Source organism: Melanerpes formicivorus, unplaced genomic scaffold (genome assembly GCF_026170545.1).
Source record: "Melanerpes formicivorus ecotype bairdi unplaced genomic scaffold, bMelFor1.0.p_v2 SCAF_5, whole genome shotgun sequence".
Classification (NCBI taxonomy): Eukaryota; Metazoa; Chordata; class Aves; order Piciformes; family Picidae; genus Melanerpes; species Melanerpes formicivorus.
In genome coordinates this window covers 20,174,609-20,201,925 of record NW_027142357.1, presented here as the reverse complement: position 1 = coordinate 20,201,925, position 27,317 = coordinate 20,174,609, and the positions used below count along the sequence as shown (strand labels likewise).

General features: G+C 39.0%; 1 protein-coding gene across 2 annotated transcripts; it reads left to right on the top strand.

Moving 5' to 3' along the window:
- The first annotated feature begins 339 nt into the window (after nt 1-339).
- HAT1 (histone acetyltransferase 1) lies at nt 340-27,317 on the top strand. 2 transcript variants are annotated; one of them, XM_068138590.1, is made up of 12 exons: nt 349-437; nt 638-752; nt 1,647-1,718; nt 4,410-4,485; nt 5,765-5,885; nt 11,582-11,761; nt 11,985-12,106; nt 12,607-12,711; nt 13,044-13,150; nt 15,523-15,674; nt 16,919-17,035; nt 26,928-27,317. In XM_068138590.1, exons 3-12 carry the CDS (start codon nt 1,658-1,660, stop codon nt 27,093-27,095), a joined length of 1,209 nt encoding a protein of 402 aa, XP_067994691.1. In that variant the 5' UTR covers nt 349-437; nt 638-752; nt 1,647-1,657; the 3' UTR covers nt 27,096-27,317. The 2 variants fall into 2 exon arrangements, with proteins under 2 accessions (XP_067994690.1, XP_067994691.1); XM_068138589.1 differs by lacking the exon at nt 638-752 and having other exon boundaries at nt 340-437.

The following is a 27,317-nucleotide window of genomic DNA, read 5'->3' as shown; positions in this document are numbered from 1 at the left end:
AGGCCAAGGTTTGAGGCCCGTGTCCAAAGACTCAGGGCTCGATGGGCACTCCTGAAGCTAAAACAGAAGTATTAGTGAGAAATCGACTAGCCATCCTACCCGCCGCAACCGCCTCCCATCGCCGAGCTGAGAGGTGCGAGGCTGAGACAGGGCGCACTGCGCATGTGCGCCGGCCAGGCCGAGTCAGCCCGGGCTTGCGGGGGCGGGGCTATGCAAACGAACAAGCACACGGATGCGCGGCTGAAAGGCCGTCTCTGGGCAGCACTGGGCATGTCTATGGGTCATGCGTGTCGCATAGTGTAGCTATTGGCTCCTGTGTTTCGGCGGACGGAAGCGGAAGTGTGTGGATGTGCGCTCACTTCCGGTGAGTGGGAGCGCGGGTTGATTCGTTCTGCCCGGGTGACTCGGCCGCCACCGCCGCTCTTCGGAAATGGCGGGTAAGTTCGCGGTCCTGATCTGCCCGGTGCTACCCTCCCCGGCTCCCAGAGTTGACAGGGCCTGCCTTGCCACTGTGAGTGCGGAGCGGGACGTCGGCTTGCTTGCTTGCTTGGAGTGAACGGTACTGGGCGCTGCCGGCGCTTCTCCGTGAGGGGGGAGCGAAGCTCTGGGGACGGTTGACTCTTTTCCCTTCTGCCAGGCTCTCGCGGGCGCTGGCGGGGACCCGGTGCTGCCTGTGTGTGGAAGCGCTGTGGCCGGGACGTAGGGCAAGGAAGCGGAATGTAAGCTCGGGGCGGCCGTGGCGGGACCAGCGGGTGAGGATGCCGGTGAGGGTTGACTGTCGTGAGCTCGGAGGATCGGGGAATCTGGTATCTGGGTGGAGCGAGGGGCTAACTTTAAGACCCCGGTCGCTATGGGCATGCTACTACTGGGCAGGCAGGTGGGCAGGCAGGAATCTTCGGGTTCACGGCCCCCACGCTTTGTAGGTGTAAGCCAGAGTATACCTTCATGTCCACGAGTTCACTAGCTTAGTGGGGTTGGGGAGGGAATCAGAAACCCAAACGTGTTTTGGCTTAAGATTAATATCTGAAAATAAATAACTTTCTGATGAGGCTTCTGGAATGAAGAGGGATCTGGATTTATAAAACATTTGAAAAATACCATGATAAGAGAAGTGTCTTCTGGATTGAGCTTAGAAAAACATCTAGATGCAAGTTGCTTGTTATTTTTTTCCTTCCGCATCCACTCTGCAGCAGAAGTAGTAACTAGGTAATTGCTGATGGTATATGTGCCACTGTAATTTATTAAGATAAATATACACCTGTTTATGAAATTACTTAATGCAAACACTTGAAACATTTTACTTGACATGTTCTTTAAACGAAACGTCTGTGAGACTGAATTATTGTTTTTTACTAAATAGCTTTTAAATATGTTTTATTGGTAATGATTTGCATTATTGTAATGCTCTTCGTTCTCAGAATCTAGAAAGAAGAAATATTTACCATCTGTTTTCTAGTTCCAGAACAGTGATTAAGACAAATTTCTATATTCCTTTTACACATTGTAGCATACTGTAGCAAGTTTAACCTACTTCTTCTTGGTAGGATTTGTGTTGTGATTTTTTTCTGATTTTTTTTCTAAGCATGAATAATGGTGACAGACTGTACACCTCTTCACTCTTCTTTTAAACAAATCTTTTTCTTCAGGACTTACTGCTATGGAGAAGAAGCTGGCTGAATACAAATGTAATACAAATGAAGCAATTAATCTGAAACTAGGTAATGTAACTCTTTTAATACTGTGTGCTTGATATTGGAATATTTTAGTGCCTTTTTAGGAGATGTTCTTATACTTAAATCCACCCAGGTTTTAATGTGTACTTATTAAGATAAATATACAAGCACAAGAATAGGAACACATAGTCTAATATTGCTGAGACTACTACAATTAAAGTACAGCTGCAAAAAATCAATCCTGTCTGTGTAATAATGTCATCAGCAATTTATTTGCATGTAACTAGAATGCATTGGAATTATATCTTCTCTTATTTTCTCGAAGTATTCATTATGTTCTTTTAGTTTCTCTTTTCTTTAATCCTTATGCTATGGTGCAGTCCTAAGTATGTGTTGTCTATGTTGTGACCACAGCAACAGAACTAATTTGTTTAGCATTATAAATGTCTAATGATACGTATTTTTAACATCTTTCCCTTTCCTCTTTTTTTTTTTTTCTTTTTCTTTTTTTGAGAAGGGAGGCAGGCAAGAAAGGCTGGAAAGTGGTGTTGGGTTGGATTTTTTTGTTACCCTTTCGCAAACTGCCCAAGATCTGTATCACACAAACACTCTTAATGAAAATTGTTTCAAATCTAAGTAGAAAACGTCTGTCTTTCAAGAACTGCATGTTGCTTCTTAAAGATAATTTTCTTACAAGAATACTTAGAATGCAGACAGAACTTGATAGGTTTGCTTATATCTCCAATTTACATGCAGCACTAATCCTCTCACCTCTTCAGTAATTTGTTCCCTTGAAGAGTACAAATACCATAATTTATTAAGAAAATGAAAAAGTAATGAACCTGTTAAGCACTTTTTCAGAACTGCTACTTGCAATCTGTTCCATGTAGCTCAGTAGCAATTTTAATACACAATCACCTATGGCTTGTGAGCCAAAATGCCATTATAACCATTATCTCTTTGTTTCTTAAACCACTATAATTGTGAAGTATTTCTTTTCCTGTTAAGCATTATTTTAAATAAGGATTTTATGCCCAGGCTTCCACCTTTCTGAGATCATAGGACAGAATGAGAGATAATGACATCTGAGTGAATTTTGTCAAGAAAGCTGAGGAGCTACTATATCAGGTTTCAGGGAGTCTGCTAGACTAGAGGATTTTTAATTAAGGTACCTATTGCCCATCACAGCTAATATTTTTAACTTTCATCCATTCAGAGTGTAGGTGTTTCACAAATTATGTTAAAAGATGAGAAGCTACAAAGTTGTAGCATTTTTAAAAAGGCATGTACATCCCACATGAATCTAAAAAGCAGTCTTACACTGTCCTCTCCACCAGGATCCTAATTTCTTCCATGATGTCAGTTCAGAATTACTCTTTGGTTGTGTTTTGTTTTGGTTTTTTTGTTTGGTGTTCTGGGTTTTTCTGTTGTGTGATTTTTCTCTTGAGATTCTGTGGGGGTTTTTTAACGCTGCCACTATCTGAAATCTCAGGATCTCTGAATCAAATCTGAGAGGACAAGAGCAGCCATTCTCTTTTGCTTTGGAGAGCGTTAGACTTTTATCTTGTCATGGGAACCTCCTCATTGACATTTTCATATTTGAGTAATTCCTTCCTAGTATTATCAGAAAAATACTTCTATTTGTCTCTAGTTTTATTGGACTAAAGCAGCAAAGAAGCTGTAGTTCAATATTCTACATGCTTTAAAAAATGCTAACCTCTATAATGCTTCCTGATCATGCTAATGCAGTGTTAACTGTTGTCTTGAGCTACTTGTGCTTTGTTAATGTAGCCAAACTATCACTTTAACGCCTAGATTAAGAGTTATATCCCTTCCAATTGAAGATAATATTTTTAAACCGCCAATGCACAGGGGATGTTTGAGAATTAGGTTTCTCAGTCCTCAAAATTTTTTCCTAGAAAACCCTACTTTAATCTCTAATTCTCATCCAGTAATACATCATACATTTTATGATGGAAGAACTCCTGTTGCAATTGCTGGGAAGCAACTGCTGTAAAAGGCTTGACTGAATGCCAGTAGATGCCATTATAGAGAACACTTTTACTTTACCAGAAAAGACCTTGTTTAATATTAAGCTTTGAGGATAAGTAAAGAGTCAGGGGAAAAAAAGGTCACTAATTATTTTGGTAATATTGGTACCAGTCTAGTATTGATGCAGTTGTTTTGTATGTATTCATACTGATTCTCAAAACTTTTACATGAACATAAATGCACATAAACATTAGTTTCCATTCATCACTTCATGAAAACCCCCTACAGTGAAGTGTTCTCACCTGTGTGTAAGAGAAGAATGGCAGAATGGGAAGGCAACATTGATTGTGTGATCGATCTGGCTTACTGCAAGAATATCCTGCTGGGCTGTGTCTTCAGTGTTCAAAATACAGGCAGTAACACTCAGGAGATGTATACATATATGCATTTCATATATATGTGTGTGTGTCAATCTCTCAGCTTTATTCTGCTTAATGATTTGATCTCCTCAGCTCAAATAACATGCATCTAAATTGCACAAGACGTCTTTATTTCATTTGTATGCCAGCCTAATGTAGATGGGTTCATAATGGAAGTTGTCTGACTCTATGCTGGAAGAATGCATGAACATCTAACAGGGCATCTGTGAATAGACAAACTGAAACTGATGACTTGGTTGGATTTTTTTGTTTGGTGTGTGTGTGTTTGTTTTTGCTTTGTTTTGGTTTTTTCCCCCTTTCTCAGTTCGCTTTCCTGAGGATTTGGAGGATGAGAACACAACATTTAATCCAGAATATAGCCATCAAGTGTTTGGAGATGAGTAAGTTGAAGTATCTGTATTAAGTTCTGGAAGGGGAGAGATACTTCCAAATTATTGGAAACAGGAAATTGTGCTATACCATGCTATTTTAAATGACACAGCAATACTTCTGTTTTATGACTATATTCCTAGGCCTTACTGCCTAGCTTGCAGAGTTTGAACCTGTAGTCCTTTTATATGCTACTTTTACATATTTGTTGGAGAATTAAATACCTGGTTTTGCAGTCAGAATTATTCAAGTGAGTATTGTTTGTGGCATTTTTCTAAGAATATGAAGGAATAGTCAGTTCTTGCTAATAACTGTCACAGTAATGTGTATTAAAAAAAACCTAGCAAAATTATACACTTTTTTACTATTACATGGAATTTTAGTGGAAAAACTCAAACTTAAACTCACCTTGTTGACTCTTCTAAATCATTGAATGTTAATTGTATTGATTTTAGGCATTTATGTTCTCTAATATACACTTGTAACTGGTTAGATGTGCAGAGGATACAAAAGCTAGAAAAGTATTGCTTCTTTGTTTCCCCAAATATGCTGACTTTCATTAATACTGTAGGAAATGTAGCTACCATGAAAGAAAATATCAGTAAAATTATCAAAAAAAGGAACCTACTTGTGCTCATTACTGTTGTCTGCAGCTCAGTTTTTTGCCTGAGACAAAATTCTCTATTTCACAGCAATAGAGTGTATATCTTTAGGCAACTCATATTTCCAAAGTGTAAATACAGCTTCTATATTCCATAATTTTTTTATTTTTAGTTTTATTTACTGGGTTCTGGTTAGATTGGATAACTATATAGAAGTGATCCACCTAAAACACACCTGTTGTGACTGGTTATCTATCTGTGGTTTATACAGTGTCAATTATAGTACTATATTCCAAAATATGCTACACTGCAAAGTAACTTTTAGTAAATGTTATTGATCAATTAATAAAAGCATTAACTAGGTAAATACATTGAAAAATATTAATGCACTATCAGCTATTTCAGCTACAATTTCTTGAGCTGTCACAGTAAGGGCAGGTTCACTGCCTTACTGAGTTCAGGAAGATGTTCTGTTTCTCCACTAGAAGAGCAAAGTAACTGGTGGAAATTGCGTAAGGCGTTATCTGCCTAGATAGTACACATTCAGTTTGATTCCCTTTTCCTATCAGGACGCTGCTTATATTTTGCTGGGAAAGATAAGAACTTCAAAGTGTCTTAAATGACAGCTCTATAGTGTGAATGATTTGCTGTGTACAGAGTTCCTGATTGTTCTTTTCTTTTTCCTTAGTGAAGTTGCTTTTGGCTACAAGGGACTGAAGATCCTTTTGTACTATATCGCTGGTAACCTGTCAACACTCTTCCGCATCGAATATACATCTAAAGTAAATGAAAAGTTTGACTGTGTGGAGGTAAAGACAGAACCATACCTGCACTTAAAATGTTTTGGAAAAACTTTAGTTGGCATGTGCACAAGAATTCTAGGTTTAGTAATTGCTCACCTAAACATGATGTACATTTGAAAGCAAACAAGGCTTCATTTGTTACTAAGATGAAAAAAAGCGTTGAACTTCATCTATAAGCTTTCCCATTGCTTCTCCTTTGACTACAGTATTATCATGTCCAACTGTACTGTTGACACAATTTTGAAGTGCTAATACTAAAGCCAGTTTCACAAAACCCACAAATTAGCAAGTCTGCGTTTTTACATCAAGTGTCTTTAGGAGGAGGACAAGCACTGATGTTTTTTGTACTGAAGCAAATTCAGTAAGAAGGAAAAGGAAATTTCTGTCAACACTTCATGAGGTAGGATACCTGACTGCATGTCTTTAAATGGCAAATGCAGACAACAAGGCTGGTTATCATGTGTACTTTACATCTCATGTATACAATAGTACAGGATGTTTTGTTACAGGCTTGCCTACAAGTTTTCAATCTTACAGAATATTTGTAGAAGAGGTTTTTGATTGGTGTTTATGGTTGTTGGTTGGTGAGTGTTTTTTGTTTGGTGTTTGAGTTTGGTGGTTTGGTTTGGGGTGTTGTGGGTTGGGGGTTTTTTTGTCCTTTTGCCTATATGCTCTCAGAATATTTGAGAACTTTACAGAAGGTAAATTAATCAGTCTTTCAGCCAGCTGACGAATGATGCATAGAACTTAGGAATAAAACACCTTCTTAAAGCCGTTAACTTAAATATTTGTACAGGTACCTTTACAGTTCTGCAGAATAACTCTTGTTCTGAGTGGCTGCCGATGCATTAAAAAATTAACATAACCTGAGTTTTACATGGTTATAAGGAAGAAAAAAATTGAGTTGTGTGTTTTTTCAAAAGAGCTGTTGATGTGGTTATAAATGAATACTATGTAGTATGAAATTATATATTTGCACTGACTTCAAATTACTATGCATGAATATTATTTTTCTTAGAAAAAAGTAAATATCTTCCACTTCAAGTTGTATTTCAAGTTCCCGGTTCATTGGAGCTTAATTACATTTTCTCATGGAAAGGCCTATTGTAGAGCAAAAAACATTGGGATGACTTTGTTAAATTAATTTTCAAGATTTGCCCTTCCTTGTTCTGATGTTCTAGAATATACTTAGTTCAACAGGCTAAGTACCTGGACATGTCTGAAAGGGCAACATACCTTCATTGAAAGGTCATACTTCTCAATCTTTAGGGTTTTAGAAATTAGGAAAAAGGAAAGTCTATTGCAGCATAGTAATCATGTTAAAATAGTCCAACATTTCACCAATATAATTTCAAAGTCATGTCACAACAGGAATTGGTGCCATAGCACTTTTTTACTCACAGTCTGTTTTCTGTACAAATGGCAAAGTCACTTTACTTTTCTGAAGATACAAGCAAAATAAACAACATCCATCTTGCCCTAACCATACTCTGCAACTTTTTAAATTGCTCATAATCCTTGGTTCTTTTGAGCCCTGTTTTCCTATGCTGAATTATTCCTCAAAATGCTTAAGGGATTGAGATGGGGACAAAAAAGAGGATCTTTTTGATCTTGTTTACTTTCCAGTGTATTTATTTACAGGCTTTGAATCGGAAGGAGGTGGTAACTTGCCCTGTGTTTCCCTTGGTGTTATTAACACTATATCCAAATACACTGCTCATCTGGCTAGATCTAAGCCTATGCAGAAAAACAGTTGTCATCAATCTTGTTCTGCATTTTTATTTGCCATTAGTTTAACCACCTTAGGATATGATTACATTTACAGAGATTAAAATAAGCTGTCATTACATCAGGGTATTAACATTTGCTCTTCTAAGTTAATTGTTGGATTGCTGATCTGAGCTCACTCAGGACAGTCATACTAATATGTGGACTATCTGCCATACATGACAGGTAATCTTTACTGTGAATACATAGTGTTTAGGAAAGTACAACAGTTTCTGCCTTTAACATAACTGGAACATAACTGGTTACAAGTGCAAGTTAGTTTGAATGTTCTACAAAGTTATTCAAAGCTCAGGGTTTTGTATCTAAATACCAACACAAGCCCATTCAACAGCAGGTGGGTTTATTTTATAATATTAAGTTCGGTTCCATTATTGCTAAAATATCTGCTACAGTCTCCACTGTGGAGTGACAGAAATATTAATCCAAATATCACTATTTTCTTTATCTGATATACTTTCAAACATGAAGTAAAAGATAATCCTGAAATTTCCAGAGCCAGAACTGAAGTCGTATTTGTGCATTTTAATATCTCCCTAAAGGTGGACCTAAACCATATTAGTGGGGAAGGCTCAGCAAAGTATGATAATGTTTTGAGTAGAAGTCAGCACTTCATTTAATGAAAATAGGCAAAATTTATTCCCTGGGTGGAGTTGCTTCTTTCAAATATCTGAAGAGACTGCTTTCTTCTAGTGTAAATATTAATAGCATTGACCTCTGAATTGCTTGCTGCTTTGAGACTTGCAGCTGTTCAAGAATGTTCCTTTTCATCATACATTTTATGATGGGGTAGGGGAAAGTATCTCAATATCCTCTGAAACAGCCTTTACGTAAATGTATTTTTTGTGCTTTGCAGCTGGTCTAATGCATCTGCTTTACAAAAGTTAACATAAATGTCTTATTTTTAATATCGGGCATCTTTTCTTTAATATTACTGATCACTTCATTGCTCCCCACTGCTATGAATACATAACACTTGTTAGAGAAATTCAGCTTTCAAATGTTTCTGTAATCTCGTCAAGTCTCTTTGATACAGGATGTTCATGTGATTCAAATGTCGTAACTGTGTGTTCATACAAGAATAATCTCTATGTTAAAGTGATTCAGAGTCAAATGCAATGTACAAAGACTGCCCACTGAAGTAGTCCTACTACACATCAAGTTCAGTTCCAAGTCTGTGCTAACTTCCTCACATGATTCTGTTTATGAAAATAATACATCTCAGGCAGAATTTCCATAAACTATAAGCTCAACAACTCTTGACTGATTTTTGTCAGGAATTTTTCGTGCTTGATTTTTAAGTGCCTTTGTCTGAGTTTAACACTGTTCTAGTAGCCAGCAGTACTGGATTTTTTGAACAGAAACTGGTATGTTATCGTGCATACATGTCAGTCGGTAAGATGCCAGCTCCTTTTTCCAATACAAGAAACAAACCTCCCTGAATATTAACAAATACACAAGGGAAAGGCAGTAAGCAAATTTTGATAACTCCTTGGGATATGAGTACCCAGCAAGAAGTGTTAGGAAAATGCCTATCAAGTAATGTATGTTTCCATCACAAACTGCCTTTTTTCATTAATACCTGTATTTGTATTGTGTTGACATTTCAAGATTCCAGAGTTTACAGAAAATTGGATCACTTAAACTTATGCCACTACTCTGAGGATTCTGGGATTTCCTCTGTTAGAAAGGGTGATCTTGTTAATCTTAAAACTAACTGAAGAATATAGTGTGGTGTGTTGTTTTGTTCTTCTTAATACCGGGCCTCATTTCCTGGGGAGAGAAATTTTAGGAGGCAGTAGGTGAAAATATGTTGTCATATAGAACAATGAAGATTATCTGCCGCTTTATCTGCTAAGCCTTTGTTCTGATGATTTAATTATTTTTATTTTACTTAAAACACTTTTCTGTGGTGACAGCCTGTGATAGATGCATTATCTTGCATATTCTGGACAGGTGGAAGTTTCTCTTCCTTCTTGCTACTAAGGAAGAAACAAATGGAGGTGGGGGGGGCAAAATTATTTAAATACTACTTATAGAATACTTCATACAACATATTTACCCTTTTCACGTATCTCCACATTGAATTATTGAGCTGATGCTTGGAAATATTCTTATAATTCTAGATTCTTATACATGCCTTTTTCAGATACATGAAATGAAAGTCACTACAGATTCACGACTGCGGTTTCTTACAGCTTTGTCAGCAGTGCATATTTAAGATCTGTGTAAACAATGCACTTGCACAGTTAAAAAAGATAAAGGCATTTCCAAAATGTGCTCTGTGGAAAATATTTTTGTCTTTATGTAATTCATTGATTCTGGCAAAAATGGCTGATTTTAGGTAATGTAGTTAAATCAATAAGTGTAAAGAAAATAATTAACTATTTACTGTTTTAAGAAGAATAGCAAAGGTTCCAGTAAATGCATGTCCTTTGTTTTGAGAATGAAATGGGTCTGAAGATAGTACACATTTTAACTGAATTCCTACACCAAGTATTATAGAGCTATATTTTAACTGCTTAATAGCTCTCTCTACAAATATAAATGTTGGTAGTACCAAACCATTAAGAATAAAACTTGTTTGTACTAAACTACGTCCATCTTTTTCTACACTAAAATTGTAACTGAATGATAAAGTGCTATTCATTTGCAGGTGCATTGCTTCTACTTAAGGAACTATGGTTGAAAGGACAGGAATTAGTAGCATGTTGTATTAGCCTTTTGTAGTGTATTTTGTTCTAAGCATCTTAATTTCCCTGTTTTGAATGCTAAGTAGCAAGGGTCTTGGTTTTGAACTAATACCCATCATGCATGTAAACGGTGTGAAAGAGCTGCTTAGTAAGTTAACACAAAGTGTTCTTGTGTCAGTCCTTGTGGAAATAGATACAATACAAACATTACAGCTGAACTCACGGCAAACTCCATTAAGTGAAAACCTGGATTCATTGTCCAGAGGAAAGTTTGAATTGAATGTAAGCTCATTTTGTTGAATGTAATGTCAGGCTTTTAGGGGTTGTATTGAGGAATACGGTTTTGTTAAGTTGAGACCAATTCATTAAGTTTTATTGCCTGGTGAGAAGCAGTAATACGTTATTGTGAAACTTCATCAAATATTCATGGTTAAAAAGAAGTAGTAAATGTATTCAATCAAGTGGTCTTTTTGGGGTCTGAAAAACATTATGAAGTCTGCTCAGCTGATAGTCTCTAACTTTCACTTTGGTTACATGAAAAGAGTAATTTTAATTTTGATGTCTGCATTTCATCTTCCCTTGTATGTTAGACTATGGGTCTGATTTGCTGACAGTATTCTTGTTATTTTTGTTGTTAATCTTAGTTTTCAAAATGTTCTTTGATTAGAATGCAGAATGTTTTCGTCTTAGTATGTAATGTGTTTTGCAGTTGATCTCATAGGCAGGCATTTCAAGCTGAGAAACATAAGAATGCAAGAGTGTGCTAGCTGTCAGTTTCTGTAGCTTCTGGGAACTACCTTTTTTGGTCTTTGTCCCTTTTCTTCCACGTAGTTCTGCACCCCTTAATATCTCTTGTAGGGTGATTGTTTGAGAGCCTGAGTTCCACAGGGCTACGTAGCATAGTCTTGGAGAACTGGTGGCTGGAAAGTTTTAGCTTTGGTTTTACTTGAACTGGCATAACAATCTCTAAACATGAAAGTGCTAATGAACTTACACTGCAACTTCAAGAGTTTTGATGCCTGCAGTGGTTGGATTGTGGCTTTTCTGGATTTCATCAGTGGAACTCCTTTAGGTGCTGGAGGGTCACTACTGAACAACATGAATACTTGCTTTTATTACTGTTAGGCCATAGCATCTCTTAGTCATTTTTTATAGCACAGTAGTGGCATCAATACTGTATTTTTCTATTCTTTCACTTATCCTGCTCCTTTTTGTAATCCCCAGGCAGATGACGTTGAAAGTAAAATTAGAGAAATCATTCCTCCTGGTTTTTGCACAAACACAGATGACTTTGTGTCGCTGTTGGAGAAGGAGGTCAACTTCAAGCCCTTTGGGATGCTGCTACACACATACTCTGTCCATAATGAGGAAGCTGGTGAAGATATAATATATCAGATCTACAAGGTATGAAGAATCAGTTAAACTGCTGCTTTTTAGCAACTAAATTTAATTTTGCAGAGATATGCTTTCTGTGATGTTTTAACTATAATGTATGTAAATTCTGTCATTTTATGTGTTTATTAAACATTCTTTTTTTATATTGGAGAATTTAATTGGGTTTTGCATAATTTTTTTCTTCCTGCATCTGTGATAAGTTTCACCTGACTTCTCCTGGCTTTTTCCCTAGGCTGACATGACATGTCCAGGCTTTCGAGACTATCATGAAAGGCTTCAGACGTTCTTGATGTGGTTTATTGAAACTGCTAGCTTTATTGATGTAGATGATGAAAGATGGAACTACTTTCTAGTGTAAGTACAGTTCTAAAGCAACAGTGGACCTTATTACCTCCACAAAGCCTGCATTTTAATTGTGGCTGGCCAATTATTGGAGCAGTATAATGATATTTTTCCCAGGAAAGAAAAACCATTGTTTATGAGGCTTGAGTTTTCCTCCATTATGCTTTGGGAAAGCTTGAGAATAGAGCTGAATTAAATGCTGTTGTCCGTTAGAGTCCTGAATGTAGGCTTAAACAGTAAAATGAGCTTTGCCTGTGTTTTCTTTTACTTGCCACCTATTCATCTTTATAATAGGCAAGTGCACTGAAGTGCTGTAAAGAGGCCTGATTTATCCAAGTTGCTGCACACCAATTAAGTGAATTGTACATTCAGAACATAGCAGGTGTACCCATTGGGCCCTCACAGAGTAGCTTGCTGACACTGAAAATTCAGATGGAGAATGGAAAAGAAAATGGACACTGCATGGGAGCGCGACTGTAATTGACCTGCTTGGCTTTCTGTTTTATCTGCAGATTTGAGAAGTATAATAAGGATGGAGCTACGCTCTTTGCGACCGTAGGCTACATGACAGTCTATAATTACTATGTGTACCCAGACAAAACCCGGCCACGTGTAAGGTAATTGGCGGCGTAACTCGTGCCTTGCCTTTTATTTCAGAAGAGGGAACTGCTGAAGCTCCCAATACTTGTTTATAATGGTGTTGATTTGTTTAAAAAAATCCCCATTATTAGCTGGCTATGCACTGATTTATTTCATTGTTCCCTTCTTGAAGTGGAAGGAATCTCAAACAAGTTTGGATTATTTAGCAATTTTAAGACTGTGAAAAATTATATTTTTAATGTGATTGCTACATATACTTCAATATAAAATGAAATACCATTTTGGGTTTAATACCATTATGTTTGCAAATGTGTGCATTTGAGCTGAAAATACATTCCTTTGTCTGTAGCCAGATGCTGATCTTACCACCATTCCAAGGAGAAGGCCATGGTGCTCAGCTGCTTGAAACAGTTCATAGATACTATATGTCTTCTCCTACAGTACTTGATATAACAGGTTTGTGTTAAATTTTTAACTTGGTTCACCTATTTTAACAAGCAACTGTTAGAGTTCACAGGTTGTTAGCCTGTGATCTAATTTTTATGTTCATTTGTCACAATTAAATGTCCTTTTGAAGACTTAGCTTCAGCTCAGTTCAGGATTAATAGTATCCTGGTTTACAGAAGAACTGTATATAATGTAGCTCCTTAAATCCTTAACAGAACAGCACACCAGGAAAATTCAATCCCTAGCATGAACGGATTACCAGCTAATTAGCCATTTTATTGTTAGATACACAGCCAAGTTTGCCAAGAGATCAAGCTTTGTCAGATTCCTTGTTCAACTTATTCCTATTAGCCAAGACTCAAAATTAATGGGGAGAGGAGGGTGGAAACACACCAAACTAAACCAGCATGTTAATATTCACATGCAAGCCAAAATTTTAGCCAGCAAACAGTGTAGAGAACTTGTGCTGCAGTAGCATGTATTGCTGGCTGAAGACACCCACAATATTAGGAGTGTGTGCACAAATACCTAAAAATAAAAAGTAATTGAGGAAAAGGCAGAAGGGAAAAAAGGGTGTAAAAATACATTAAAAAATTACTATGCACATGGTGTCTGTCCCATGGATTCAAATCCCGTTTAGGAAGAAGTGCAGTCCTAACATGTGACCTGACCATTGAGTGCTGGTGCTGTCTCAGACCTCATCTTAGTTAGAAGAAACTCCCTCATACCAATTAAAATACAATAGAACACGTTGCTGCAGGATAATCCTAACAAAATAATCCACCTTGTAATTTTAATTCAATTCATAGGAACCTAAGCAAGCATAACTTCATTTATGCAACAGCAGATCACGTGCATCATGCATTACATTTTAATGGCACATAGCTTTTATAGCTAAGGATAGATAAAGCATTGGTCTCAAAGGTCTCTTCCAACCTGCTTAATTCTATTCTATTAACATGATACTTCATAAATCGTATGAAGTATTCATGGCTCAGTGCCTTAATGTAGGGTTGTAGTAAACAGTAAATGTGTACAAAAAGAGGTTTTCATTCTTTTATGGAATAAAGTATCACAGTATCACCAAGGTTGGAAGAGACCTCAAAGATCAAGTCCACTCTGAAGTAGGAGGAAGCTTGCAATATTATCCATTGTTCTCAAGTTGTGGAACTTAAGGCTTTAACAAAATTACTTGTTGTCCTTTCTGAGGGGAAGATCAGGCTGGACAATCTCGATATAGCCAAGATATTTAGATAATGCATGCTGTAGAGAAACTGTCTCATCTTTCTTCTAAGTAGCCTGCATGAAAAGGACTGGAATCAGTGAACTTCAGTACAGTTTCTGTGGAATAAATGCTGTAAGACTTGCCATACAAGATCAGGCCACTCATGCATAAAATGTTTTAACTGATAGAATCATAGCACGTGTTCTCCAACCCCACCTCCCCCAAAAAAAAGTTGCCAGTTATTCAGCGCTGCACTTAACACAGGAAAAACTTGTATCCTAGTCGTCTTGGTAACTTACTAGGTTTTGATTATCCCTAAACTGCAAATTTCAACTATTTTCAGTGGTCAAAACTAAGGAAAAACACAGCTGGAATATAAGGTGTTTAGCAATAAATTCCCCAATGCTAATCTATGGAAAAATGAGTGTTGTCAGGGAGCATGGCCCTGCTACTTGTAGTAAGCTTGTCTAAACAAGTAAGGAAGTAGTAAATTATATTCACAGCTTTGTTTCCCTTCTGCATAGTTCGTAAACAGGAACAAAGCTGCATATGGACCATGTAGATAGTACCCAAAGCTAGTTCTCAACTTCGGTGTTATTTTCTAAAGCAACCTTGCGGATAGTTATGGTAGCATTTTAAGCTAAATGGAAGTAACATGGAGTTGTGATCAGCTTTGGTTTAGGTCATTCCAGACTTTTAATTTTCCATGAGCATGCCCTAAAAGGTTCTTGTACCTTTCCCTATCTTCTTTGCTAACAAAGTACACCTCTTCAACTAGTTTAGCTGCATATGGTACAACAGTCTCACCAGTCTTTTTCCACATAATTAGTTTGTTTTAGTAGTTCTAGTAATTCTACTGCTTTGTCAGAATAGATGGAACAAAAAGGGTTCATACATAGAGCAGTTTTCTTTTCCCAAGGAGTTAAATTGAATTGTGTGTTGTCGGTCTCATAGAAATGTGCATTTAGATATTTTTCTTTCTGCAGGCTCTCTAGTATCTACTGTCAAATAGCAGTCCTTAAAATGAAGCACAGTTGTTTATATACTGTATCTGCTTTTGTTTTTCATAATTCTTTGTAGTTACATACCAGAGATGAGGAAGGGAATACTGCCAAATTAATATATGCCTGCCTTTTTTTTTTTTTTTTTCTCCTAGCTGAAGATCCATCTGAGAACTATGTGAAGCTAAGAGACTTTGTTCTTGTAAAGCTCTGTCAAGATTTGCTTTGCTTTTCCCCAGGAAAGTTAATGCAAGGTTTCAGTCAAGAAATGGTGATGGAAGCTCAACAAAAGCTGAAAATAAATAAGGTATTTAATTGGAGCAATTGTAGTTGACCATATTCTTATCAAACTAGAAGAATAACAACTTAAATGTAGAGGTGGAGAATTTATACACTCTTGGCTTATTTCAACACATTTTTGGGATGTATCTGGAAGAGAGATACCTAGATCATGGTTTTGGATAAATGGCTTTGTTTTTAACCTGCTGCTGCTGATAGGATTTGACAGGGTTTCCATTTCTTTCAAGTATATACAAATAACAAGGGTTATTTTGGAAATGCAGAACACTGAAGTAGCGGACAACTGATACTAAGACAGCTCTAAACACTTTGAGAACTGAACAATTAACTTTGCTGGAAATATCAGTAAGTGATTAGTGAAAGATCAGAGTTGCTAATTAAATGTATTTGAATGCAATTTAATGAAAGCTTTGATACTTGAGGGATGGAAGGTGTGAGACCACATTCAAATATGTTCATGAAATATTATAGCTAAGTGTAAGGAAACTGCCTCTTAAGCCTCCAGTGTCCATTATCTTAAAACTGAAGGGATAAATACAAGTTTATGGGGTTTAACAGTATCTAAATATGTCCTAGTGCAGTTATCAGTCTTATTTTTGTTCTGTTGCTCAGCAAAAGAACACTTGGTCTTATATTCATTTTCCATACAGATGCAGCAGTTAATATAGTAGCAACATGATTTGTTTTCTTTTTCCCAGGTGTGACACTAGCTGATGCTGGTTCCAAAAGCAGTTTCATTTTCCCATTTACCAATTCTTTCATTCCCTAGTAAACAGGAAACTTTTAAATATTGATGTTTCATTCTCATATCTAGAACTTGTTGGGGGTGGGGAGAGGGGTGCTTGTGAAAGGCTGTAAGTATGTAAAGATTAGCAAAACAGATAACGTTTAGTAAAATATTGCTGCATGTCACTAGTTCAAATCCTTCCATTCTTGGAAATATTTTTGCATTCTGGCTTCTGGACTGTCTGTTGCTTACTTACAGCAGGTCCTTGAAGCACATCTACAGCTGGCACAGCACTATGAGAGATCAGACACTGGCTGCATGGAATAAAATGGTTTTGAATGACAAGCGTTTATTCATTTAACCTACCCGATAGGAGGATAGGTTTGGCAAAGGCTTTGCCTACACTTTTGACTGTCTTTCAGTAAGCTGAGGAACTACTCCCATATTTCAGTATTTCTCCACTTTTGAGTTCTGTTGAGTGACCTCTTCATTCAGACATGGTTTTTATCCTTTCTGTTCATTAGCAACACACAAGACGAGTTTATGAAATTCTCCGATTGCGTGCAACAGATATGGGTGATGCAGAACAATCCAGAAGCTATCGGTTGGATGTTAAAAGACGACTGATTGGCCCCTATAAGGTGACTTAAGTATAATTTAATACTTATTTCAAGGATAATTATACTTGATTTTACTTTAATTTCCATAAATGTAGCTGATGCCAATTATGTTGCCAGTTAACTACTATTAGTTATGCTGTGCTCAACTGACATACAACTGTATACAGATGCAAAGAATATTCATACATAATAATGTTGAAAATCTTCTGTTTGGCTCCTGACTGTTTCCTGCCCAGTTCCAGCAGGAAATTACTACTGTTATCTAGCTACAAGTGGCATTATGTCCAGGTAGGCTTAAAGAGAAAAAGAGTAGCTGTTTCTTAAAAAAGTTAAAAATATCTTGGACAAGCCAAAAATTTGGAGAGATAAATGCTGTAATAGGTTCACACTGTTGACGAGGTATGGTTTAGATTCCTGTTATGCTTGTTAGCAAGGTTTTAACAAAACAGCTTGCTAGAAGTAATAAAAACTATGTCAGCATAGAACTCCATGCAGATGGAATACAAAATAATTTCAGCAGTAAAGTTCAGGCAAGTACTAAACTTAGAATAGTGATTTTTTTAGTTGCTATGCTTCTCAGGATCTTCAATATAGTTGGTCTGTGTTGCATAAACTGACCCTCTGAGATACAGATTTAATAAAACATTCTAGTTGCTGGAGGCATCAATCTTTGTATTAAGAGTCAAAAGACCACAAATAAATGTAGGTTTATTGCTATAACTAGCATGTTAGCTACTCTCTTCAATTGAGCATTTACTAAGCAAACCAAAACCCTGCTTGAAAAGTTTCGCGAAGTATGACAGTTGCCTTGGTCAGCTTGCAAGCCTTTCTAAAGCAGCACCTACCATGTTACACCAAAATAGCAAAACTTTGAGATGGTACTCATCTTGAACTTAGGCAGCCTGTTAACAGAAATGAGAACCCAGCACTCTATTAAATACTTTCTTGATCTGGGGATAACACCACATCTTGCTGAATGGCAAGACCTTAATCAGAATGCTTTCTATTCTTTCATGACTGTCTTGTCTCATTTGCTGAATTTCATTCAGTGTGCACTACAAATAAGGCCAGGATGTTTTAGCTAGTATACTGTTATGTGGTCTCAATTTATTCACTCATCACTGACGTCTTATGACAGAAATACAAAATTAGAATCATAGAATTGTTAGGGTTAGAAGGGACTTCAAGGATCATCTAGTTCAAACCCCGCTGCCATGGGCAGGGACACATCACACTACATCAGGTTGCTCAGAGCCACATCCAGCCTGGCCTTAAAAACCTCCAGGGATGGGGCTTCTACCACCTCCCGGGGCAATCTGTTCCAGAGTCTTACCACCCTCATGGTAAAGAACTTCTTCCTAACATACAATCTGAATCTACCCTTTTTTTTATTTTTTCCATTGCCCTTAGTCCTATCATTACCTGACAACCTAAAAAGTCCCTCCCCAGCTTTCCTGTAGGCCCCCTGTGGTGGGTTGAAGTTTCCCCCCAGCATTAACTTTTAGCCAGACCAACTCAGAAGCAGATGAACCTGTATTTACAAATAAAAACTACACTCCAGAATGGAATGCAATGAATATGTACAAAATATACAGTATTTACAATATTATACAGATATTTACAATTAGCAAACAACATGAAACCCTCTCTGGTCAAAAAGACCCAGGAAGTCGTTCCACTGCCCCCCCAAACCTCCCTGTCCTGAGAGAGAGAGAGGAGCGGAGAGAAAAAGCAGTGGGTTAGACTTACGCCAAGGTTACCGAGAAGCACATTATCTTCTCCTGAGCAAAGCAAAACCAGCCAAGATCAGAAGAGAAAAGGAAATGGGAAATGTGAAGAATTGTTATGATACAGCTTCTTTTATACCAGACATTTATCCAAGGAATTTGTTTAGAATAATCTTTTGTTATCTTTTTTACACCAATAGTAATTTATTTATAGTTTTCTACTTTTCTAATCTGCAGCTAAATTTCAAAGGCATAACCTAAAACTACCACAATACACCCCTTCTAAACAATTTTATTTGATGCTAATCCTATCCATCTAATCTAAAACAATATCTACAACAATGAGTAAATAAAGTTCATAGTCCATTCTGGCTGTCTCAGATGTAGATGACTTAGGACTACAAAAACAGGAAAAAAGAAAACACAAAACAGTTTGTTTCTCCACAGACAAGGTGAAGAAAAGGAACAGAGACTCTCAGGTGACTCAGGGCTCTCAGGGTTCGTGCACCATAGATTCCTCATGGATTCTTCCTTTGGGCACGAAGTTGTATCTGTACAACACTCTAAATTTAACCTCTCTCAGCTGAAGTTGTATTTCTTTGTGGAATACGCTGAATTTCACCATTCTCTTGCATTACCCAGTAAGTGTGACCAGCAGAAACCTCAGACAGGTTTGGCCTCTCCTGAAGGAGAAAATACCCAACAGTTTTGCCCAGCAGATTCTTTTCTCTAACAACAGGAACTCCATCACCTTCTACTTTTTGTAGCAAATCTGAGTGTGCAGGTCCAGCTTGATTCACTGAACCTCTACTATTTACCAGCCAGGTTGCTTGTGCTAGATGTTTCTCCCAGTTTTTCAAAGATCCACCTCCCATGGCTTTGAGAGTGGTCTTCAGCAAACCAGTGTAGCATTCGGTCTTCCCTGCAGCTGGTGCATAGTAGGGACTGTGGAATATCCACTCAATGCCGTGCTCTTTGGCCCAGTTCTTTACAAGATTGTTTTTGAAATGAGTTCCGTTGTCTGACTCAATCCTCTCTGGAGTTCTGCATCTCCACAGGATTTGTCTCTCCAGAACAAGAATGGTGTTTTGTGCCGTTGCATGTGGAACTGGCTAAGTTTCCCACCATCCAGTATTCGCCTCTACCATAGTAAGCACATATTGCTTACCAGATCAAGAACGAGGTAGAGTGATGTAGTCAATCTGCCAGGCCTCAGCATACTTGTATTTGGACCATCAGTCACCATACCACAAGGGCTTACTTTGCTTAATAACAGCACAAATGTCAGTCATGGATGACTTGTGTGATAGCATCCATGGAAATGTCTATAGATCTGTCACGAGCCCACTGGAAGGTTGCATCTCTGCCTTGATGTCCTGACAAATCGTGAGCCCACCGAGCTAAGAATGTCTCACCTCGGTGTTTCCAGTCAAGATCGAGATCAGAGTTTGTGTTGAGAAACACAACTTGAGAAACTCTTTCAGCTAGATCTGCCTGATGGTTGTGTTGTTGTTCCTCAGTAGCTTTGCTCTTAGGAATGTGAGCATCGATGTGTCTCACTTTCACTGGAATTCTCTCGATTCGAGCAGCAATGTCCTGCCACAGGTCAGCTGCCCAAACAGACTTTCCTTTTCTCTGCCAACCATTTTTTTTCTAGTCCTTTAGCCAACTCCACAGGGCATTGGCTACCATCCCTGAGTCAGTGTAAAGATAAAGCTTCGGCCATCTCTCATGTTCAGCTATGTCAAGAACTAGCTGGACAACTTTTACCTCTGCAAATTGACTGGATTCTCCTTCTCCATCCTTTGCCTCTGCAACTCGATGTGGAGGACTCCACACTGCAGACTTCCATCTCTGCTTGTTTCCAACAAGATGACAGGAACAGTGTGAACAAAGCACATTTCTTTTCATCATCAGAAAGGTCATTGTTAGGAGGAACTTCCTCAGCACAAGTTACTCTCTCCTCTGGAGGTTTTGTATAGTTAGTGCCTTCAGGCCAGTTTATGATCACCTCCACCAGACCAGGTCTTTCAAGATTTCCCATTTAAGCTCTCTGAATTATCAGAGCCATCCACTTAGACCATGTGGCATCTGTGGTATGTGCGGTGTAGAATCTTTACCTTTGAACATCCAATTTAAAACTGGCAATCTAGGAGCTAGAAGAAGTTGTGACTCAGTTCCAGTTACTTGAGAAGCAGCTTTTACTCTTCATAGGCAGCTAGAATCTCTTTCTCTGTTACAATATAATTTGCCTCTGAGCCTCTGTAGCCTCAACTCCAGAAACCAAGTGGATGTCTACGTGTCTCACCTGGAGCTCTCTGCCATAAGCACCAGGTTGGACCACTGACACTTGCAGCCATGTGCAAAATGTTCTTAATGTCTGGACCAGCTCGGACAGGTCCCAGACCCACTGCTTGAACTACTGCTTGTTTTATCTGGTCAAAGACTGCTTGTTGTTCAGGTCCCCACTGGAAACTTTCGCTTTCCTGGATACAGTCAGATTGTGAAACCTCTGTATAATGTGACTCGAATGTGCAGCCTCCAAAATCCCAGTATACCTAAGAAACATAGAGTTTCTTTCTTGTCCAAGGGATTTGCCATGGCAGAGACTGTTTATCACATCCACTGGAATGTGTTGGTGACCGTTCTGCCACTGCACTGCCAGAAACTGGATCTCTCTGGCAGGTCCTTTCACCTTGTCTCGCTTAATGGTGAAACAACTTTCAAGAGAATCACAACGATTTTGTTACCTTTCTCAAAGACTTCCTCAGCAGTTTTACCCCAGATGATGTTGTCAATGAACTGGATGTGTTCTGGAGCACCACCTTTCTCCAGACCATCATGGATCACTGCATGACAGATGCTTGAGCTGTGGATCCAGCCCATTGGCAATCTGTTGAAAGTGTACTGGACTCCTCACCAGGTGAAGGCAAACTGAGGCCTGCGTTCCACTGCTATGGGAATAGAGAAGAAAGCATTAGCAATGTCTATGGTAGCATACCATTTAGCCTCCTTGGATTCCAGCTCATACTGGAGTTCCATCATGTCTGGTACTGCTGCACTCATAGGTGGAGTTACTTCATTCAGAGCACTGAAGTTGACTGTCAGATGCCAGTCTCCATTTTGCTTTTGCACAGGTCACACTGGACTGTTAAAAGGTGAATGAGTTTTGCTGACAACATTCTGACTTTCCAAGTGACAAATCAGATTCTGAATGGGCACCAAAGAGTCACGGTTGGTTCTGTATTGTCTGTGAAGCATAGTTTTGAGAAGCAACCGGCAACTTTATATCCTCTATCTCATGTTGTCCCACAACTGTGGATTCATCAGAAAGATCAGGTCTAATGGACAACTTCAATTTTCCTCCATCAGTTTCTACAGCTGTTAATCCAAAAGCCCATTTGTAACCCTTAGGGTCTTTGAAACGCCCTTCTCTCAGAAAATCAATTCCCAAAATAGAAGGTGCATCAGGTCCTGTCACAACAGTATGATTCTTCCACTCTTTAACAGTTAAACTTATGTCAACCTGTATCTTAGTCAACTCCTGAGATCCACCAGTGACTCCCAGAATAGTTATGGGCTCTGATCCCTGATAATTTGATGGTATTATGGTGCACTGAGCTCCTGTGTCAACCAAGGCCAGACACCCCTAATTATGGGGAATACATCTGCATGTGCAATTAGCACAGCGTCTAGTGTCAAAGGTGGAATCACTGTTGGAGCAATTAGAGTTGTTCTGGGAAACTCGGGAAGTAACAGCTACCCCTCATAGAATAGAATTAACCAGGTTGGAAAAGACCTTTGAGATCATCAAGTCCAACCTATAACCCAACACCATCTAATCAACTAAACCATGGCACCAAGTGCCTCATCCAATCTCTTCTTAAACACTAACATGGATGGTGCCTCCACCACCTCCCTGGGCAACCCATTCCAATGACTAATTGCTCTTTCTGAGAAGAACTTCTTCCTAACATCCAGCCTTAACCTCCCCTGGCACAGCTTGAGACTGTGTCCTCTCAGTCTAGTGCTGGTTGCCTGGGAGAAGAGACCAACCCCCACCTGGCTACAGCCTCCCTTAAGGTAGTTGTAGACAGCAATAAGGTATCCTTTGAGCCTCCTCCAGGCTAAGCAACCCCAGCTACCTCAGCCTCTGCTCAGAGGGCTTGTGCTCCAAACCCCTCCCCAGCTTTGTTGCCCTTCTCTGGACACGTTCTAGCAACTCAACATCTCTCCTAAACTGAGGGGCCCAGAACTGGACACAGTACTCAAGGTGTGGTCTAACCAGTGCTGAGTACAGGGACACAATAACTTCCCTGCTCCCGGTGGCCACACTATTCCTAATGCAGGCCAGGATGGCATTGGCCTTCTTGGCCACTTGTGCACACTGCTGGCTTATGTTCAGCCTACTGTCAACCAGTACCCCCAGGTCCCTTTCTGCCTGGCCCCTCTCCAGCCACTCTGACCCCAGCCTGTAGCACTGCATGGGGTTGTTGTGGCCAATGTGTAGAACCTAGCACTTAGATATGCTAAATCTCATGCCCTTGGACTCAGCCCATCTGTCCAGTCGGTCGAGGTCCCTCTGCAGAGCTCTCCTACCCTCTAACAGGTCAACGCATGCCCCCAGCTTGGTGTCATCTGAAAATTTACTGATGATGGACTCAATCCCCTCGTCCAGGTCATCAATAAAGATATTGAACAGCATGGGGCCCAGCACTGATCCCTGGTGGGCACCACTAGTGACTGGCTGCCAGCTGGATGTGGCACCATTCACCACCACAGCCCTACAGCCAGTTCCTAACCCAGCACAGAGTGCTGCTGTCCAAGCCACAGGCTGACAGCTTGGTCTGGTATTTTGCTGTGGGGGTGTCTCGTTCCGGAGAGGGAAAGAGACACAGTTCTTATGAATATTCCTGTTTTGTGAAATTAGAGGCACAAATGAGGCCAAAATATCAACAGCTAGACTATTTATTACATAAATAAAGTGGACATAAGAAGGGGAGAGGGAGAAAATAGAGAGGGAGAGAGAAAAGAGAAAGGGAAGAGGAAAGGAATTATATTACCACACCCCTCATCCCCCCCAAGACAGTTTGAGTCTGTGGAGGAAAGGTGCTGCAGGAGATGTTGGGTCTGTAGAGAAATGGTGCTGAGGCTTTTGCTGGAGAAGAGCTGTGGTCCTCTGGGCAGCCTCTTTTCTCCATGAGTTGCAGCAGGCAGAACTTTTCCTCCTCAGCGGCATGGTCCTTCTCCTGTGTTTTCCTTCATCTCCGTTTTTCCTCTAAAGTAGCCAGTAGTGGCTCCAGTCTTTTATACGGTTATTAGTCCTTAGGTATGTGTCCAAGTATTGTCCCTCAGGAATTCAGGGGCAAGGAAATCATCCTTAGGTAAATGTCCAGGTATCGTTCCCCCAGAAATCTTTCTGTGTATTCCTGTGTGTTTGGGCAAGGTTCTGGATGGGGGGTGGGGGGCCCTCCGCCTCCTCTGTCTCCATCCAGACAAGCCCCCACACTCATTACATTACACATCAGGAAACAGGTGGTGAATCCATTGTGTCACCCTTCCCAGAGTACTTGATGGGTGGAGATTATCTTGTCTCATGCATATTCCCAAAGGTGGCCTAGGTCCATTGTTGTCAGGCCAGCTGTGGCCCAGCGAGCAATGTTATCTTTGCACCTTCCAAGAGTCGTTCCAGTGGCTCTGCCCAACATATATCAGCTATTGGCTGGGCAAGCAGCGAGTGATTTTTATCTTTGTTGAGTCACACCAAGAGAGACAAGCTTTTAGTCTCTCACAGGGGGACAGTGTCAAAGGCCTTGCTGAAGTCCGGGTAGACTACATCCACAGGCCTCCCCACATCCACCAGGCAGTCATCTGATCATAGGAGGAGATCAGGTTGGTCAGGCAGGACCTGCCCTTCCTGAATCCATGCTGGCTGGGCCTGATCCCTTGGCCATCCTGTAAGTGCTGTGTGATTGCACTCAAGATGACCTGTTCCATAATCTTGCCTGGCACTGAAGTCCAGTGAATTTTAGTCATGATGCTATTTTCAAGTACTCTTCAAAACTATAATTAACTTTAAATATATATCTGGGGTAATTTTGGGGGAAGGAGAAGCAGACTCAAATAATCAGGAATATTGCTGGCATCTTCTTTATATGTAAAGCATTTGATTAGTTTCATTGGAACAGTGCTGTACAAGTGTAGAATAATTCTTAATTGTCACTACTTTAATTTAGTAAAAGTGGTTATTTCATCTTGCAGCTATTTCTTAGCCAACAGTAGCAGAAATAGAGCTGTATGCAGAAGCCTCAGATGAAAACACCTACAAACTGTTTCCTTTCTCACATGAGCAAGGAGGCTGTTGCTAAAAATAATGAGATTTTAATGTATTTGACATTACTAGATCGGAATGGCTGGTACAGTCAATTATGTTGCTCTCTAAGTACTAGAAGATGTGGTATCTTAGTGAACAGGGCATCACATTAAGGTAGTTCAAACAGTGAAGAGCTTGTGAAAGTTTGCTTTCACTGTGGCTTCTTGATTTCTGAAGAACTTTGCTTTTTGTGTTTTTTTTAGCGGACTGTGCTGGTAGACATGTTTCTTTGATCATGTCTGTGTTCTTCACATCCTTTTTGGAAGCGTACAGCAGTGCTGTGCTGCTTAATCATAATACTTTGAATCTGCTGCTTGAACAGAATATACTTTTCTCTCCAGCCCAATAGCTTGCTTCCAAAGAATCTTATGAAACTGCCCATGTAAAATGTCACTAGTTGTAGGTTTCAGAGTACTGTGCACCTGGATGTGCCAGTAACATATCTGAAGGGAGATGGACATTGAAACATCTTGACTGTCTGAAACACGTGGAGGGCATTTGCTTTTTACCAGTAATCCGGAACTTGGAGATAGCCTAATGCTACAGTACCAGATGTAACAGACACTTTTTTCAGACCTAATATTTATAATCTTTAAAGAATTCTTGTTAATACTGACTGAAGATTGCTCAGGAAGTACTCATCTGTATTTTCATCACATGTTTTGACTACCTTACTTACTTTGACTAGATAGAGCTAGTATTAATCTAAAATTTAAACAGCTGTTCTGCTTTTGACATTTTTGTTCTACAAGGAAATGTTCCTTGATTATTGGCCAGAAACATACCTTGGAGGCCTCATCAGGACTCTAATACAGACAATGTTCAGTTCAGAAAAGGTGGTTCTATCTCTGGGGCTCCGTAGGGAAAGCTTCTATAATCTCCTATCTTACACGTTTACTGTGGTCTCCACTCCTTTCTCTCAGCATCAGTCACAGAAAGAGAACAAATTTTCCTTTGAACAGAATGGGGTTTACTTTTTTTTTTTTATTTTTGTTTTTTTAAGACTGAATAGTTTGGGAAAAATGTTTAAAAAAAACCAACCTACAATTCCATAGGCATTGCAAGGATTTATTGATAAGAAGCCAGGCACACGATGCGGCTGCTTTGTTGTTGTTAATTAAATGTTGAATGATACTTTGCTTTTACAAAGCAAGGGAAGACCGAAGAAGGGAAAGTAACTATGGAAATAAGCACTTCAGAAATAGGTATCAGCTGTATAAAAGTATACCTGGGAAAAGGAAATACAAAAGTATTTCAAGGTTTTAAAGAAACAGGTAGAAGTATTGCAAATGTTAGGCAGAAAGGGGAACTCCTCATTCTCTTTCTGTACAAATGTTTATGCTTGTAAATAATCTTATTGCATTTCAGTGCTGGCACTACTCATCCCTGGTAACTTGAATAATTTAACAATTCATTAAATTTTCTGTGTGCAAGAGACTTAAATCTTTGACGGTTATGGGGAAATTAATCCCACTGTCTCATTGGTTTTCAGCCAACTAATGTCAGCATAGAACACTGGACACTTTTATACAGTTGGTTTTTCATGCCTTATATTTTCAGTTGTAGAATTACCATTGGACCTAACCTGTCTTGGTTAAGGAAAAACTTCGAAACCATTTTTCATTTCACTGGTCTGTTAGTAAAATAGAAAGTAAGAGGCCTTAGTAGAAAAGTGATCCTAATGAAACACTGCTAATGTTTTTTCCTAGGATTAGGGATATCTTAAAGTAGATACTGAAGTTGAATTAATTTAATTAAATAACATAGTCTTGAAGATTATTGTGTTTAAACTGCTTTTTGTTTGATTGCATAGAAAAAGCAGAGAGAACTTGCCAAGATGAGACGGTGTCTAAGACCAGAGGAGCTGACAAATCAGTTGAACCAAATAGACCTAAACATGCAACACGAGCAGTTAGAAGAGAGTTTCCAGCAACTTGTTTCAGAATACCGAAGAGTCCTAGAACGACTTGCACAAGCATGAGGATCCTGCTTATACAGGAAACTTGCAGATTTCTATACAGTGTTGTGAAGCACATCCTTAATTGCAAAAAACTCTTATGTGACTTTTTAATCACATTAAAGATGATTGTGTTTCTGTGCATTTTGAATATTTTCTATTTTTATGTTGTAGATTTTTTCAATGTTGTACTTTAGGTTTGGGGGCACTTACTGCTGAAATAAACAATGTAGACTCTAGTATCAA

Coding starts and splice junctions, on each gene's coding strand:
- HAT1 (XM_068138589.1), top strand. Junction 13,151..15,522: donor TACAGTACTTGATATAACAG/GTTTGTGTTAAA, acceptor TTTTTCTCCTAG/CTGAAGATCCATCTGAGAAC. Junction 15,675..16,918: donor AAAAGCTGAAAATAAATAAG/GTATTTAATTGG, acceptor TCTGTTCATTAG/CAACACACAAGACGAGTTTA.